The sequence below is a fragment of the Centruroides vittatus genome, unplaced genomic scaffold (genome assembly GCF_030686945.1).
Source record: "Centruroides vittatus isolate TY-2023 unplaced genomic scaffold, ASM3068694v2 contig_223, whole genome shotgun sequence".
NCBI lineage: Eukaryota > Metazoa > Arthropoda > Arachnida > Scorpiones > Buthidae > Centruroides > Centruroides vittatus.
Window position 1 is genome coordinate 116885 of NW_027121388.1, and position 17551 is coordinate 134435.

The 17551-nt window shown below is 30.3% G+C and overlaps 3 protein-coding genes and 1 long non-coding RNA gene across 4 annotated transcripts; 1 reads left to right on the forward strand and 3 right to left on the reverse strand.

Moving 5' to 3' along the window:
• Positions 1 to 666: 666 nt before the first annotated feature.
• Positions 667 to 1828, reverse strand: LOC136970964 (uncharacterized). The gene is made up of 4 exons (XM_067265450.1): positions 1691 to 1828; positions 1216 to 1532; positions 1009 to 1131; positions 667 to 936 (listed from the first exon to the last, which is right to left on the reverse strand). Exons 1-4 carry the CDS (start codon positions 1737 to 1739, stop codon positions 667 to 669), a joined length of 759 nt encoding a protein of 252 aa, XP_067121551.1. The 5' UTR covers positions 1740 to 1828.
• A 2065-nt stretch (positions 1829 to 3893) lies between these two features.
• On the reverse strand, positions 3894 to 8892 carry LOC136970992 (disintegrin and metalloproteinase domain-containing protein 10-like). The gene is made up of 4 exons (XM_067265478.1): positions 8272 to 8892; positions 6873 to 7528; positions 4071 to 4638; positions 3894 to 4008 (listed from the first exon to the last, which is right to left on the reverse strand). Exons 1-4 carry the CDS (start codon positions 8862 to 8864, stop codon positions 3894 to 3896), a joined length of 1932 nt encoding a protein of 643 aa, XP_067121579.1. The 5' UTR covers positions 8865 to 8892.
• Positions 8893 to 9843: 951 nt separating this feature from the next.
• LOC136970965 (nuclear hormone receptor family member nhr-100-like) lies at positions 9844 to 11338 on the reverse strand. The gene is made up of 5 exons (XM_067265451.1): positions 11296 to 11338; positions 10799 to 11136; positions 10264 to 10389; positions 10031 to 10201; positions 9844 to 9906 (listed from the first exon to the last, which is right to left on the reverse strand). Exons 1-5 carry the CDS (start codon positions 11336 to 11338, stop codon positions 9844 to 9846), a joined length of 741 nt encoding a protein of 246 aa, XP_067121552.1.
• Positions 11339 to 15581: 4243 nt separating this feature from the next.
• Positions 15582 to 16584, forward strand: LOC136970983 (uncharacterized). The gene is made up of 3 exons (XR_010880082.1): positions 15582 to 15651; positions 15831 to 16168; positions 16465 to 16584. It is a non-coding gene; the product is annotated as an uncharacterized lncRNA (long non-coding RNA).
• The last annotated feature ends 967 nt before the right edge of the window (positions 16585 to 17551 follow it).

A 17551-nucleotide genomic window follows, 5' to 3' on the forward strand; every position in this document is an offset into this window, starting at 1 on the left:
AGAAGCATTTATTAAAATCAATCAATCTAAAATCGGTACAAAAAATATATTTTAAAATTTCATAACGAGAAGCACAAAACTGCAAATTAACATTTTGTTACATTTAAATTGATCTTTTCTTATTCTTCAAGCACATAGCTTCAGTCATTTTATCTTTAATTACAATCAAAATGATGAAGATATTTTAAGTGTAGTCTGTAAGAGGCCATTCATTATAATGCCAGAGAGTTTAATATAAATCCAACGATAGATTTTCTCAGTTTTATACAATAATTGTGCAAACGAGAAAGACGGTAAACTTTTATAAAATTTAAATCCATGCGCTCTCTATACCCTAGAAAGAAACATCAATATACGGGTGTTAAAACAATAAATTAATTAATAACAAAATGTACAGTCAAACCTCGATTTAGCTCCACGATGTGTTCAGCTTTGAAATGGGCACTAAATTATGTGTGGTTGTAAACTGAATAACATCAAGAAAGAAACGTTATACATAGTAATGAGGGATAAACAGGTTTTTCTTTCAGCGTTTGAAATTGACGTAACATGGTGACATTTAAAATACACGGATTTTATATTTAGTGTTGATAGAATGTATTTTTTCATGAGGATTCTTTGGCGTTTTATGAAAGTAGAGCTATTCACAACGAAGCTATATCGATGTTAGACTGTATATTTCAACAGAGAAAAGATGGATACCAAAACTGTGTACATCCAGACATCGAATTCGTCAGGTCCACTTTCTTTCCATTTCGCAAGAAACTGGCGTACTTTATATAAAATATTAATTGACCAGGTTTGATTATCTAAAATTAGACATTGATACGGATCAAAGTAACGAAATTCGATTTTCAGCACATCGTGAATATTTATGCATTCGAGAACTGCTGCCATAACCACTCCTCGCGATAACAAATCATAACTTAATAGTTCCTTTGTAAAATAAAAAGCTTAATTAGTTTTTCGACAATATAAATTCTATACAAAATGTCAATTAAAACTTACCAATTCCTCTCTGTCAAGAAAAGGGTTGTCAGATAGGTGTGTCTCAAACCATCTTACGTATGATTCAAAACAGATGTACTTAAATCGATTTATAATACCCATTTCGTAGTGTACAAGAGGTATCTAAAGAAATTAAATAATGTTAATCCCGAAGAAAAATGTTCTACATATCTTATAATTTACAAGAGATTCCACAGTAAACCTTACACTAGGATCATAATCAATAACTGCTCCTCTTCTTGAATAAGGAATCATATCCAGCATAAACCAATTATCATCGTGCATTCCAAATCTTATCGGTTTCAATCCACGTCTGTATAACCTTTCTAGATCGCAATATCTGCATCTTCTTGTAGGATTATTTGTAAAAAGACACAATCCCATATATCCACGACAAATGTAACACCTTCTTTCTCGAATTGCTTTCACGAACAACCTTGTACAACGTCTACAAGAGTGTGCACCATAATAATCCGACCAAGAGGGGTGGCGACAACCCACGCAAAGTGACACGATGTTTCCACCTTTATTCAAGAAAGAATGTTTATATTTTGATAAATATTCTCATCACATTTACCTTCGATAATACGTAACTGTTTAGCAATGGTAACACAAGAACATGATATTCGATAAGGAAAAAATATATAAACCGTTTATTGTTGAACAAATGTCTAAATATTACCTCTATCGGATCTGAATTTTCGGATCTGTTCCAAAGTGGCCATAGTCATAAAATTTTATCAATTACTAATTTAAAAAAATTCAAAGCAGTCGAGTTTCTTTTAACCACAGTAAGACAACGGTTCATTTGCATAAACTCTCCTTGCAGTTTCAAAAATTCCATTATATTACCAATAAAACATTTGATAATATATTATGAAATATTATGTAGTTATTAAATTTATAATTTTATAAATCGCTCCACACTATATTTTTCATTATTATAATCACTTATTGTATCAGTTGAGTGCTGTATCAGTGAAATAAAGTCAGAGATAATTATCTAAAATATTAAACATTCGAAATTTTATTTTATTTTTGCACAATTTATGACTAATTTTAATATTAATTTATGGTAGAAAAGTTTCAAATTTTCTTCATAAATTAAGACGAATGAAAATATGCATTAGAACAATCGTTGCTAGATTATTAGGACACTGCTTCAGACAGGTCAACAGATCTATATATAGGCAATTATGATTGGGATCGCGTGTTTATTGCTTATGCTGTTAGTTCATTCAAAGTGCCACTCAAAATAATTGGCTCTTTTACTACTCATTTAAATTTAAAATATATATATTACAACAAGTGCAAATCTTTTTTATAGATGATCTAAGTTATTATAAATGATCCATGCAACACGAGATTCGTGCTTCCACGCATAGACACATTAATATCCAGACAAAGAGAAAACCCTTTCAGTGTATTTTTGCATTTCTCGATGGTTGAAGGTCCCAGAGTCAAAAAATGTAAAAATCATATTTTGACAGATCGCCATAATTTTCCCGTGTGATTTATAACAGAACCGGAAAATTGAAAATTAATTTTTGATGTTTTGTCCTTTATACTTATATTTACTCTTAAACCGATCTGCAGCAAAGTTTGTGTGAGATATTAGGGATTAACACGGCAGGATCGTGTTATTTTCAGGGTCGGGATAGATGGTCAGTGTAGTTCGCACTAACTACTACTAATTTGAATAAGTCGCGAACTGTTTTATTGTGTTGTAAACGAAAATCCTCTGTCGGATTTTCATTCGGTCAAATTATAACCTACTTGAATCGAATGTTTTCTTTAACGTTTAATAGAGTTATTCCTATTAATAGTTTCTGATTAGCAAAGAGAGGAAGTCTTATTCAATAAGTAAAACAAAATATCTTTATTTTCACCAGTCAAAATAAAGAAATTTTGTTTTACATTTATATTTAGTTTTAATACATTTTTCTCTCTGCTAGTCAGAAACTACAGTATAAAAAGTCCTATTAATAAACAAGGTCCACATACAGTACATAAATTACTTATTGAACGATCACTAATCACTTATAATTAATGAAAAATGTTTGTTTTCAGGTCTGAAAACGTTTCCAGCTTAACGCGTGAACTTTACGAAGCACATTTTGAATTTATTATGCTGTAAAATAGTAAAAACAATTTATATTCTGTGCCAAATCGAAATAAACAAATAAAAAACTAAAGGTAACTTATACATGTGATAAAATATATGATAATTCATGAAACATGACCCTAAAAATATAATCAATATCGAAGCAAAAAAGTAAATCTGAAAGAGTAAAACAAGGAAAAAAATTCTCCATCTTGATGAGAGATATTTGTCATGTGGTAAAAAAGAACGTTTTTGGTAGAAAGCCACATAAAAGGAAAGTGGATGCAGCTAATATAAGGATTATCAAGAACCAATTAAAATCTTTACATCTGTAAAACACTTAGTGATAACGGTATAGCTTTTTTAATGCCTATGTAAGTCGGCCGGGTCCACAAGAACTGACTACGTAACCGATGAGTGTCGTGTTATCCGGGTGTCGAATTATGCGGAGTCGACTGTATTTTTATATTCTACTTTTTAGTTTTTTAAAATGAAAATTTTTTTTGGTTTAGTATTTATGTAAGTGAAGAATTGAATTACAAGTTTCATCTACAGATTACGACTAAGAAGAGGTAAGTACTTATCGCTTTTACACAATTTAAAGGGAAATTACAATTTATTAAGCTACATGTAGCATCATCCGTATTAATATTTTATTCACAAATTTTCATTTTTCACTGAAATTTTTTTTCATTTGCTAAAATTGTGTGCAAACCCCGAAAAAATATAGTGTCAGTGAGAATATACACATGTGCAAAGTTTCAGCTAATCAGTTTTTTCTTTATTTTCGTTTACGAGTGAAGAATATTGCCCACGCAGTAAACAAAAGATACGGCAATGCAAAGACAATATACCAAATTAAATAATTCTCCTTTTCTACTTTACAGATTCCATTACTGCAAAATAAAAGTAAATTATTACAGAGAATGTAAATAGATATATTCTACTAACTACTTACCTGACACAAATTCCGTATCCTTTATTACAATGTGTGCCTATTTTCTTAATATAGAACTGATTTTCTGAGGGGAAAATTTTAAATTCTTTAGCTGTTTTACATGTACTTGTCTCTGTTTTGCAGCAGATGTGGCATTCTTCTTCGAGTGATAGACATTCGCAAGGTTGTAACTCGTAAAGTTCGCAAACATTACTGACGCAGTAACCCTTCTGACAAGTTCGTGATGTCCCGAGACAAGGTGTTCCATCAGCTTCTAAAATTCCAGGACAAAATGGTGAAGTGCCATCGCAGACAGTAGTTGCATTAAAGCAAGTAACGTTACTATAACATGGTTTTCCTTCGGTTACATCAGAAAATTTACAGGACTTGTTGCAGCATTCTGCTGACTGGTATGGACAGTCAATGTTTCTTTCGTGTTTAACAGTGCACTGATTGGGAGAATTTTTAGGAATACAACACTGTTTGTGTTGTGTGCAATTGTCTGTCGTGTGATCGCAATCGCACGCTTCACCTTCTTCAATAATTCCATTTCCACACGACGATAACTTAATTTTTTTCAAACATCTGGCTATCAATAGAAGAAAATAAAACCGTTAAAATGAATAACATGATAACACGATTTACAAAATACCAAACACTTGTGATCTTTATTATAATTATTAACTCCTTGGATCTCGGGCTAATTAAATACTTTTTAATTTTAATGTAGTTAAACATCAAAACGAAAAAAAACGAAAGAAATGTGTTAATTTTGAAGAAAAAGCTTCAAAGTACAATTTCCTTTGTCTCGCCTTACGGCGAAATCTGACACCGATGTGTCATTGTTTACACAGCTGGATGACCTTGAGAACAGCTGGTGTCGTCTTTCGCGGGACATTCTCATGAAACTCTCAGGAGGAGAAGGGTAAAAAGTAGGGTGAATACTAGATGGCGGTATATTTTTAACTATTTTTTTAAAATTACGATTTTAATTGAAATTTCCGACCCTCCCGACTTAATTAAACGTATATATAATAAAATCTATTAATTAAAAAATTAAAAAACTATTGGATGCTGTTTTTGACATCAGAAAATAGCTTTAAATAACTTTACCGAAGTAAAATCGACGCACTAGAACTTTAGAAGGATGAATAAAGTTTTATAAAAAAATCCCATAAAAAAACCATTAAGCGTTAATCGCGCGTCATTAAAGGTTAATTAAACTCGCAATAAAATTTTTTCGCGCGGGTAAAAATTTTTCAAAAAATTTGGAGACTTAGAAAACATCTGAAAAATCAAAAAAAAAAAAAATTTTTAGGGGGCTTAAAGGACCCGATTGTTTGTAACGTTATGTAACTTGCCCGAGATAACTCGGGCTACGTTTGGCGTGACTATAATCTTGAGGACCACCAATTTAGAAAAATCTAATTTCTTCAATGGTATTCACTATATTGTAAGTATACAAGTAAATACGAAATAAAGTAGCTACCTATAGGAATAACACAGAATTTTATTACTGTCAAAGATGAAACACTTTTATCATTGAACGTATAGCTCTACACAAGTGCTAACTTTGATCCTTAACTAAATCTCTCCAGGACCAACTGATTTGGATAAAGATTAGAGTAGTTAGTGTGCATGATCAGGCCACAAAATTACTGGTGAAACCAAGTTAAAAAGTGAAGCTTAGCTAAAACATCTAAATAAGGAAATCTTTTGTAAGTTGTTGTGTAACAGTAAAATTTAACATGTGAATAAAATGCACACTACACAGACTACAACTGCCCGAAGCTTTGGATGAAGTAATGTTACCATAATAAATCAGGAAAGCAAGCATCTACATAGAAAAAGATATTGAGTTTTATTTCGTTCCTTAAACTTGTTGCTTCTACAATAATTTTGCTGACCATTACAATACTTTTGAGCTATATTGGTGAAGGAACTATAAGGCGCAAAGATCATATCCTTTCACTGTGATGATTTTGTTTTCGTGACTTATTATCGTAGTCAAATTGATTTATCCAAAAGTTTCTGTAGTTGTAATCTGTGACATGTGTAGTTTATTCATATGTTGATTCTTACTATAAACATTGCTTTTAGTATTCTTATGCCACAACTATGGCGTTTCCTTTATTTAGATGTTTTCGCAGAGCTTTACTTTTTAACTTGAATTTATCATTAGTTTCATAGGATCTTTTTATACTTGGACTTTATAAACATTTCGTTCTTCTATTGTTTAGCATTAAATGATATACTTTTTGTAATTTTCCTAATTAACTTTTGGCTTCAGGGCGCTGTTCTATAGCAAAATTTATTGCTATGTTTTATTCTTGACATATTGGGGAATAAAAGTCCTTTTAAAATAATCATCGCAACATACTCTAAAATCGATTAAATGCAATCATACTTTGATTTTGAGGATTCTATAAAATATATTTAAGACCTCGCTAACAAATAAAAAGTTTTAAGTTTTTAAACTTCATGAAAAGCCCATCCACCTGCGGCTGAATGAATGAAACCGAAATTGGTAGTTGATTTCAGATACTACGGATTAGCAAAGGGATGTTCTTTCTATGGGATATTGGTCCGCGTTTAGGTATTAAACACACGAAGAAAACCGAGAAAATTTTATGTAACTACCATTAAGATGAGACGTGAACACGCGACTGGTATTGTTAAATTTTGTGTTTGATTCTCTCGGCTATTTGTCGCACATCTTCTACTTGCCAATCTACTGGCAATTTCCGAGATAAACAGAATGAATACTTAAATATTTTATATATACTTATTTATATATTTTTAGTATCAAATACATACAATTACCTTTTAGTTTAATTGTTTCCTGCATTGATTTTAAACAACAACTTGAAAACTTCCAATTATTTCGGCTTTGAAAAGGAACATCTTCATGCATGATATATTCTTCCGATGCTCCTGGATTGCATTCTTTTAAATCTATAGGATCATGTTTACAGCCAAACGCATGGCCCAACAAATGGACAAAATTTGCAGCAACTTTAAACCTTGGTATTGTTAAATTTCTTTCTAAATTAGTAATAAATCCTACATTACTACGTATTAAAGTATCATCATCGTCCTCGGAGCAAATTCCTCCTATTTTGCTGACTCTTCCACTAGAACAGCCCGAATCTTTCCAAAAGTCTCTACGGGTGAAACATATCAACATGCAAGACGTGTGTCTATATTGAGATATATGTTCCAAAAATTTCATTTCGTTGTTCGTGTCAGTGTTCAGTAGATAACCGGGTTCATCATTACTCCCAAATATGGTAATTTTATGTATATTGAATCCGATGCCATCCGGTTTACCGTCTTGATCAATGTCCGAGTTCAGAAATACATACTGTGCAAACATGGTGTAGAACTGAACTTCTGCAACTGTTCTATTCACGTTAAATTCCATATATTCGAAGTACGTATGATCTACTAAGATTTCTAATGAACAACTTCTTTCTTGTCTGTGAAAAAAAAAAAAAATGTATTAATTAAGAAGTATTAAATTAAAATTAATTAAATTTATTTAATTATTGATTGATTAATTTATTGATAACAGATAATAGGATAAGGTCAACTTCACGTTCGAAAGATTTAGTATAGGTTGTTATATCGACAATTTTATCATATACAATAGCTGAGAACCATATTATCAAGAATTTAGTATTGCTAATCCTCATATCGTAGCCTTTGCAATTCTACAGTAAATTATATGGAAAAAGTCACCCAGCATGAAAGAGCCAATATGCAGGCTGCCGCTGTAGAAAGACCCTTTCTGAAAGCTGAGTGGGTAGATCGATGTACTGGTTCAATTTCAACTGAAAATCCTCGATCGCATTCCAACCTTTTAACAGCGGTCGCCAGACAATGAAGAATTCCGAACGGACACCCACTTCATCTGTAGTTATAGCGGAAGATTTTAATAACACGTGAAAATTCCAGGCCGTTGTATTCCCAGTTTCGACCCGGGTCTTTATGGCTCTCTAGAGTAACAAGCTTAATTGCTTTGATTTGTTACTCTAGTGGGCCGCTGATATCATGGTATAAACAAATCTGTATTTAATTTCGTGAGTACATTTAATAAAAGTAAGGAGTAATATACAAGTTTTATTAAAATTATGCAAATTGAATCAAACTCATTACATTCTTTCTGATCAAGAATACAAGAATTTTGTGAAGAAACTATTGTATAAAATTCCCAACTTACCTTACTTTAAAGAAGAAACTCGTATTACACGGAGCTTCGTCATTTTGCATAAAATATTTCTTGATTTTGGGTTTATGCTTAATCTCATCACAGAAACCTTTGCCATCTTTATATTTAGATTTATAAATTACGTATTTCAAGTCATATAGAACGGTATGGTTTTCTCCTTTAAATTGTTGGTGAAAATTTGCTGGTTCAGTAAAGTCAGTATTCTGTGAAGTTTGAAATCTTCCGACAAAATGGTTTTCATAAAAATACCCAATGGCATTAGCTCTATTTAATTTAAGATAGCCAATATATAACGTGGCTTCCGGTAAGTTCCTTATATAAAGTTTTTTCATCTTGCTACCTCTGAAGATATATACCTTTGTTGCAGAAGAGAAAACTGATTTATCTTCGTACAAACATACATGGAATGAAATATCAATTTCATCTAACATTATCTCAAGAGGAATAGCATCTTTCTTACTCACGAAAATTGTACTTAAGAAGAGATTTCCATCGATTTCATACACCTGCGTTGCGCTAGACAATACTAAATGGAAGTTTATTAAAATATATCTTAGAATACATGACATACGAGATGCATTCATTTCTCTATAAATTCGATTAAATTATTCCAAACCGTTACGTCTTTCGAAATTCTTTATGTATTTCAAAATTTTAAATTTACTAATATGTCTGTTAGGAGACGTACAGTACAGACATACGTTTCTATCCGATGATTTGGGTTCAACTTACTTTTTATTTCCCTTTTACAGCATTGGCTACTGCTGAACTCGTAATTTTGCAGAAATTTTTCTGAACACTGAAGCCCCATCTAACTATATAAGAACTTTTGCTTCAAAACCAGAAGTCAAGTTATTTCAATTGAAATTTTTTCCCTGGAAGGAGTTAGATGAACGGGAAAACTTTATTGATAGCACGAAAGTATAATGTACAGGAGCAACACACTATTGATTTGAGGTGAAGATCATATATTTTAAGTTAAATAAATAAAAATATAATAAAAATTGCGGTGACAATGATGCTAAAAATAACGAGCAATTATCTACTGTATGTATTTATTACTCGACTTCGTTTATATTTTTAACTAAAAGGTTTTCTCTAAAACCTCCACCGAGTACACCAGTTGTTAAAATGAAGATGTGGAAGATCTTTTCAAATACTTCGAGCTACCATGAAGAAATTATTTTTGCAAAAGATCCGTAATGAAGCGACTTTGACACGTATAGAATGCTCTGGCCTATTAATTTTCTTGGAAACTATTGCATATCAGTAATTGTTTCTCATCCTCTTAGATGAAATCTTGTTTAAAATTCTTACAAATACGAAACATAACTTCATTTAATTCTTCGTTGAAAGAAATCGGACTAGTGCAGGGAAAACATTGGAATGAAATTATAAAAACTCTGATTAAAACAAACATTTATAGCCTTCAGGATTTTCATAAAATTTTAATTTGCTAAATAAAATTTCTATTAAAAATAGCTTTTTACAACTGTGTGTTCCAATAAATTTCAATACAATATTTAAATGTTTACAAAAATCGCGATTAAAACCTTGCAATCTTTAAACTTTAAAATTGATGCACAAAACACAGTTATCAGCATTATCAATGTCGTTTTCATCTTTCTAAAAGTAGAAAAGAATAATCATAATTGAATTTTTTAAAGACTGAAATTAATCAGTAAATTACTTACACGAAAAACTTGTCTTTAGGTATTTATGACGATTCTCCATTTTCTACGGTGATTACATTCCTTGCTTTATTTAGTATAAATAGAGAGAAATTTTGGACAAATTTATTTCGAAATTGATATGGATCACCATACTTAAATCCAAGTTTAAGAACGTCATGTAAATGTGATGAATCTCGAACAAGTTTTACGTACGCTGCTTTAGTAGATTCACAAACAGAATCTGGAACCTAAAAGATATTTTCAGTTAAATTTTAAATTTATGAAAATAAAAAAAAAACAATTAACCCACTTCTGTATCTATATTAAATTGCAGATGATCATGAGGATTTTCATTCAATTGGGAAGCCATATCCATCGTTAACTGGGTAAAATAAGACATAAATCCAATGTAATCTCTTTGGCATCTTACGAAACTCTGTTATAATTTAAAAAGTAAATTAAGAATATTTTTAAAGAAATAATAAATTATATACAGTAGGTTTGTTTTTAGATGGCATCAATAAATCATGCTTTCTTAATACTGCAACTTAATGGGAATAAACGCAAAGCGTGTAAATTATTATAGCACTTCACTATTATCTGTTTTAATTAGAAATTCAGTTTAAAAAACTTAAAATCTCATTTTCTTTCTTATTGTAAGCGTTTCGAAACATTGCTATCCTTATTTATTACCAAAGATGAAGAGTTAACCAATAATTGTTCACATACTAAAACTGAAATGAATGATAAATGGTTACTTTAACGAATTCCTAATCTTTGGCCATAAATACGGCAGTAAAAGATGCCATTTTGACTATAACTTAAAAAAAATATACGTAAATTACTTCTAAATCAGGCAAGAAACGTAATTCCGAAAGATCTATCGCTGGCACCGGACGAAGTGACGGTATTTTATCTTTCATGTACCAACCGTCATCGTGTCTACCAAACCTTGCAGGCATAAAACCGTAACGGTACATTCGTTCCAGGTAACAGAATTTGCAAATTATTGAAGCGAAGTAAACATTTTGGCAGTTTCCGGAGTTATTTCTACATTTGTAAGTTTTCCTTTCAGTTATACTTCTTAAAAAAAATCGTAAACATCGTTTACATCCAAAATTCCCATAATAGGACGTCCAATATTGTGAACCACATATAACGCATAAGGAATTTAAGAATACACCTGAAATTAAAATTTATTTCATTTAATTAAATAGATTTTTGTAAAAAATCACAAATTATAGAGTAAATTTTGAAAACGTATCGCACAAAGATGCATTTCACAATTTTAAAGTGAAAAAATTTTAAATAAAGACTGTTTATTAATTACAAAATCCCTTACTTCTTTCCAAACGAAATTCTTCAATCTGTTCTTTAGTAGTCATTATGGGTCTAAAAATTAATTTCCAAAAATTTCAATACAGTTTTAAGTTTCAGAAGCGCATAATTGAATTTTTCATTACAATGTTCATCAATATTTACATACATCTACAATAGTTTTCACTGTAATAAAATTCCCTGATAATTATTTTATTTTTTTAAATAAAATTAAATATGGAATTAATTTATTCACATTAAATTTTATATTAATATACATTTATGGTAGTTTTAATTTACGGATTAAACGAATTAATGCAAATGCGTGTAAATGAAATCAATTTTAATTTACCGCTAACGCGAATCGACGTACAGCTACTGCGAATTTTAAAATTCAAAAAATGCGTTATATAATATATTTCTTTTTCCTAATAATAATTAGAGAATGGAATAAATTCAAAATTAATTAATAATAGATTCTTGATTAAATTCTTACAATAACTACTACACCACTTAGACCGGTTACAATATCATTTATAATTGTAATCGTTACTATTAGTTAATTAATTAACGAGAGAATTGAATTAGATAATGGTTTAAATTGATGCGAAACTAACCTCTATTTAAGTGTTAGACACGTGAAGAAAAACTGTAAAATTCCACATGACCGGTGTTCGGTGGTTGTGTTCGTTCGGCATTTAATAAGAATTACCAGTTTATTTTCGTAGAAGAGACACCTTTACAACACTACAGGTGAATCTGAACAACATTGCAATTGCATGCCATGATAAATGGACGAGGAACGATGCTCTGACACGTGCTAGTCATGATTAACCAGTAAGCATCGAATTTTAATGAATGTGCATGCTTTTTCCCCTACTATGTACAGTACCTTGTCGTAACTCATCATTATTTTGTTCTTATCGTAATTGGTCTTAATATGCCAAATTATATGTGTGTATATGAATAAAAGGTCTTTGTGAAAATTGAGTTTCCACTGATAGCAGCATTATTCTTTGTCAGTTTGCCAGTGGTATATAGATTGCTCCGAAAGATTTCTGTTCAGAGTAAAGCTTTACAGAGCAATGCTTGCATCACGTATTCCGTGTAATAAACTTAACGAAACATTTAAATCATTCTTCGGGAAGTACTGCAATGGAAATGTTCTCTGAGTGAACTCTAATAATAACAATAACTGAATCTTTTACACATTAAAAATATCTTTAAATGAAATTCACGAGAGTATTAGAAATAATGACATTTAGTGTCAAGGATTTGACAACAGAGGCTATTGAGCAGTATGTCTCTAAAGCACTCGCCGGGAGCCTAAAGAACAAATAGACATTCAAAATTCTCCCTAATTTTATAACGCACGCTTAAAAAACAGTCCTGAAACTCAATTTATGAATGAAGCTTTAGGATCCAGCATCATAAAATGTTACAGCTTGTAAATGGCCGTGATGCATATAAAAAGGCGCCTATTGCACTGAAAAACATTTTATTGAAATAAGATGCGCTTGAATTATTTGGTTCATGAATTAAATTGAGGTGCAGAGACCGTTAGGAGTAAATTTTCTAGTGTGGACTGTCTAGTATATTTAGAAAAGAAACATATTTTTAATGCTGCAATCTGAATACAACAAATATAACAAACAGATAAGAGGATTTCGTTCTTCCTCTGAACCAGTGCTCATTGGGCATGTCTTATATTAATGAGATTCGGTCATACGCCGAGCACTTGACTGGATTGCGGAAAAATACATGACGATTTCTCGACAATATTGTATTCTGACTGACGTTCCAAACGAAAGAATTTCATCGGGGCGCAAATCCGTCATTGAAATTTACATACTTAGTTTTTAAAAAATCTGTCATTTCTTAAACAGACATCGTGGAGATAGAAAATAGAAATCTGCAACAGTTTTTGTTTAGTTTCAAAGTCGTGTACTTGAATGGAACATTTTTCAAGACGTAAACAACAATCTAAGTTTTAGAAAACCAGAAAATATAGAGTAAACTGCATTGGCCATGTATAAAAATTATTTTTAATTATATAAAATTAAAAAAGTATATTAAAAATATTGCAGACTAAAAGATTATAAATAATAATACCTTAATAGGAAAATTTTTTGTAACTTTGAAGTAACCTCTTGCAGATATACACAATGGCACCATTTCAAATCTCTTCATAAAGTTTAGAACCTAATAATAAAATATATATTTCAATATATCGTTTGAGTAATGAAAATACTTTTAAAACTCACTTACTTTTAGTTTCTTTTCAAGCGTTAAATCGCATTCAGAAAATCTTCGAATATATTGAAACGAGGTCTGCATCTGAAAAAATAAATAATTAAATACATTACAGGTAATTAATCGGAATATTTGCATAGAAATCCATGTAATACCACAGACGTAAACGTTGAACGATTGTAACCAAATAAAAAGCATACAATGGAAACTAAAATAACAAATGGAAAAATAGCATATCTGATTGTCAAGTTTACTTGAGCGAATGTAAATATATAACATATAAGACTAGATTCAATTAGAACTGTGAAATACAATATTACAGATAATAAAATAAATTTTGTGTTGATCTGATTGACGAAGTTCCAAAGTTTGGCATGTTGCAACATTATCTGTTCTATTTTTAGACTTAAATTCGAATTGTTCTTTTCAAGTGAAATTAAATCATTGGAAACTTTTTGAAATCCTTTATTCACAACTAAATATAATAATATCAGGACGAATAAGAAATAAAACATTTCTCCAATAATAAAGTTTCCTGAATTCCCAAATTCTATGCTACAGAACAGATTTATAAAATCATGTTCCTTCCCCATATTCAATGGTGAATATGTGATATTAATATTGAAAATTGGTAATGCACAAGTAAAACCTAACAGAAGTACGAGTATGATTATACAAATTTTGTGAATAGTGTTGTTTAATTCTTCAATTGGCAAATCACTTGGTTTTATTAATATGACTATGGGATTTATTTTTATGCGTTTAATAACAGAAAAATTCAGCGCAGTAGCGAAACATATAAAAATGCTGACCTTGAGAAAGATGTTATAATCCACTATTAAATACCAGCAAAAGCATAGTATATTATCTACTGCAAATGGAGTTGTCGTAAAAAATACTAAGAAAGAATGTCCTCAATGTATTAATTCAACTATCCATAAAAAGTAATATGGAAATTTAGATTTGAACCGAAATTGTGGACAGCAGCATGAAGCAAAAAGTTCGATCCGTAGACTGCTGCAGTGGACACGTGAGGCTGCAGCAGACAACTCAGACATATTTTGTGCCTATGAAATTCAGACATGAGTAAAATTCGGAACCTCAAACAGTTGAAAGAATAACTGAAACGGATAGATAAATAACTATTAAACTATTAACCAAACTCGGAATTACTAAAAATTATTCTTTTCGATTTTCGATTCTTATATTTTAATATCTAATTATTGCACCTAACAATCTTATGGAAATAACGTCGATCGCAGTTCGTGTTACGCTTTAGTATTATAGGAAAAAATCTATATTTTCTGAGCCATTTAATTAGAACTCATTAATTGATCTGAAAATCTATAGTCTATAAATGCATTAATTAAAGTGGAATGACGTTGTAACTTTAATTATAGCGTTCTTAGATAATTCACTTTTATCAATTTTTTTTAGTTAGACGAACATATTACAAATTACTATAAGTTCTTTATTATTGGCATTTTGGATATTAAATATCGCATTTATATGCACGAATAAACTACGTAATATAAAAAGATGCATGCACAATAATGTTTGAAATATGCGTGAAAGTATAAAAAACATTCACGAATTAATAAAATACCTAAATAATATCTACTATCCATACAAAGTTTTCATTGAATGCAATTCAACTTTGATGTTTGCGTCATTCTTTGCTTAATGGAAAACCATTAAACAATGCTAATATAAACTAGAAATTTATAATAATTTTTCAATTATTATTATTATTATCATGAAAAGTAATATTTCATTCCATCATAATTCTAATTTTAACTGTCGCTACATCTATACACCTCGTCCTCGATTTACATTAATTCGCAGTAATTGTATTAAATTTTCAAAATGAAATATTCCCGAATATTTGCTGATTAAAATACAATCCGCATTAAGTAAACTTCATATATGTTCTGTAAAAGTTAATCAAGTATTATTTATAAAATATAATACAATGCAAAGTGCTAAAATTATCGCAGACTTATGCAAATATTTTAGTAGTTCTAGTAATAAATCACACACTTTAAAGCAGTTTTTAAATTTTTAAAAGCTATTTTTACATTCATCATGTCTACTAAAGAGCAAATTGAAGAATTTCGCTTGGCAAGAAGTGAGGGTTTTTCAAATTAAAATGTATTTTGCTCTAACTTAATTGATTGCAATACTTTTACATTATAATTAACATATTTGGACTCTTGAAATTATTTAAATGATTTTTTAAATACGAAGTAATTAGAATTTTATGATTTGCCATGAAATTTATTTCTTATTTTTCTCTGTAAATTTTAGATTGGTCTTTTCTTCCCTGTTGCGTCGTATGTGGTTCTGCTTACTGGACCTCGTATTACGGGAATTTTGGATGTAAACGATGTTTAAGGTTCTTTCTGAGATGCGTGATCCAGAGGAAAACTTATAAATGCAAATTCGGCTCAGGAAATTGTAGAAATGTTTATTTCTCTGCAATCACTTGTAAATTCTGTTACCTGGAACGTATGTACAATTGCGGTTTCCGGCCTACAAGGTTTGGTAGGCACGATGCGAGTTGGTACACGAAAGATAAAATATCGTCGTTGCGTCCAGTTCCGGTGATCGAATATTCGATGTTAACCTTTTTTTCTCATTTACAAGTAATTTAAATATAATTTGCTTGCGTGGAAATGTAAGATGGCATCTAGTAAGAATGTTGAAGGCAATCCTGAAAACAAACAAATTAACGTTTTTATTTATGTAAAACGTTCTTTACGTGTTTTTTAATTGGCATTTTAATTAAGTTTGTTAGTAACATTCTAGTTCCATGATTTCGCGCATTACAACTATTGTTATTCAGCTGCAACGGTTATATTTTTAGCCAGGTGCCATCTAATAATAATTTGTATAATTTATTTATGTTAAGAAGATAATATCTATTTTAAAAATTTGTCAGAGACCCGTAAGAGCCCGAGAAGATTACTTTAGGTTCGTATGTTGCATTAACAATCAAATGCGAGATTCAATAGATTGGTTGGACGAAAATGCTCCACCTTTTCGCGAATTACACAGGAACTTAGAGGTAAGGTAATTACGTTTTTATAATTAATGTAATAATTAACTAAAAGAATTTTTTCTTTACAGGATGCGGAATATCTTTATTATTTACACAATGCACTTTGATGAAAATTACCAAAGAAGCATTGCATTTACACGACGTTGTGAAAATTGGATTTGCCTATCGCGATCCTTATAAACTGAAATTTAATTTCATCCAGAGTTTTTTTCTCTACATATTAAGTAGAGCAAGACATTTGCTCCATTTTATTGGCGATGAAGAGATGGATATAAAAACACAAAGGTTATTTGTTTACGTAAGTAGAATGTTTTTGTGACTACACATTTCAAAAAATCCACCAGATTAATGTGAGGAATCTTTATTTTAGGATGCCGAGGTCGCGTTGTGATGCGGAGGCAGATGAATCAATAATATCGAAACAATAAGACAAATATTTCAAATTGATCTTATAAATTTTTATTCAAGTTATTTTAATTTTAAATGTAATAATAAAAAACAAGTTGTATCTAGACACTAAAATGGATACAGTGCTGTTTTTATATTTAAAATAACACCGTAGCCATTGTACTACTATGTTTTTTCTATTGACGAAATAAACTTGTTATATTTTAATATCATCAGATTTTATAATCATTTTTCTTGTAGTGTAAAGAAACGTTTGAAATTTAGGCGGTTTTGTATTGTGTACACATGTTTTATCGTTTTCAAATTTTCATATATTTATAATTTACAATAATTTTTAAAAATAAATAAGAGATTCGAACATAGATATTTCGAAGAAGTACACAGTTCACGCTTTCAAATCGTTTTTGTACGAATCACTCGTGAAATATGTATCGATGATATATTTTAGGGGCTATTTTATGCGTGTAAAAAAATAACCGTAGAATAATGTCACACACAGCCAATCAGATTCAGTGTTTCATCCATGATACGTCATGTAGGCCTGCCAATCATACAATTT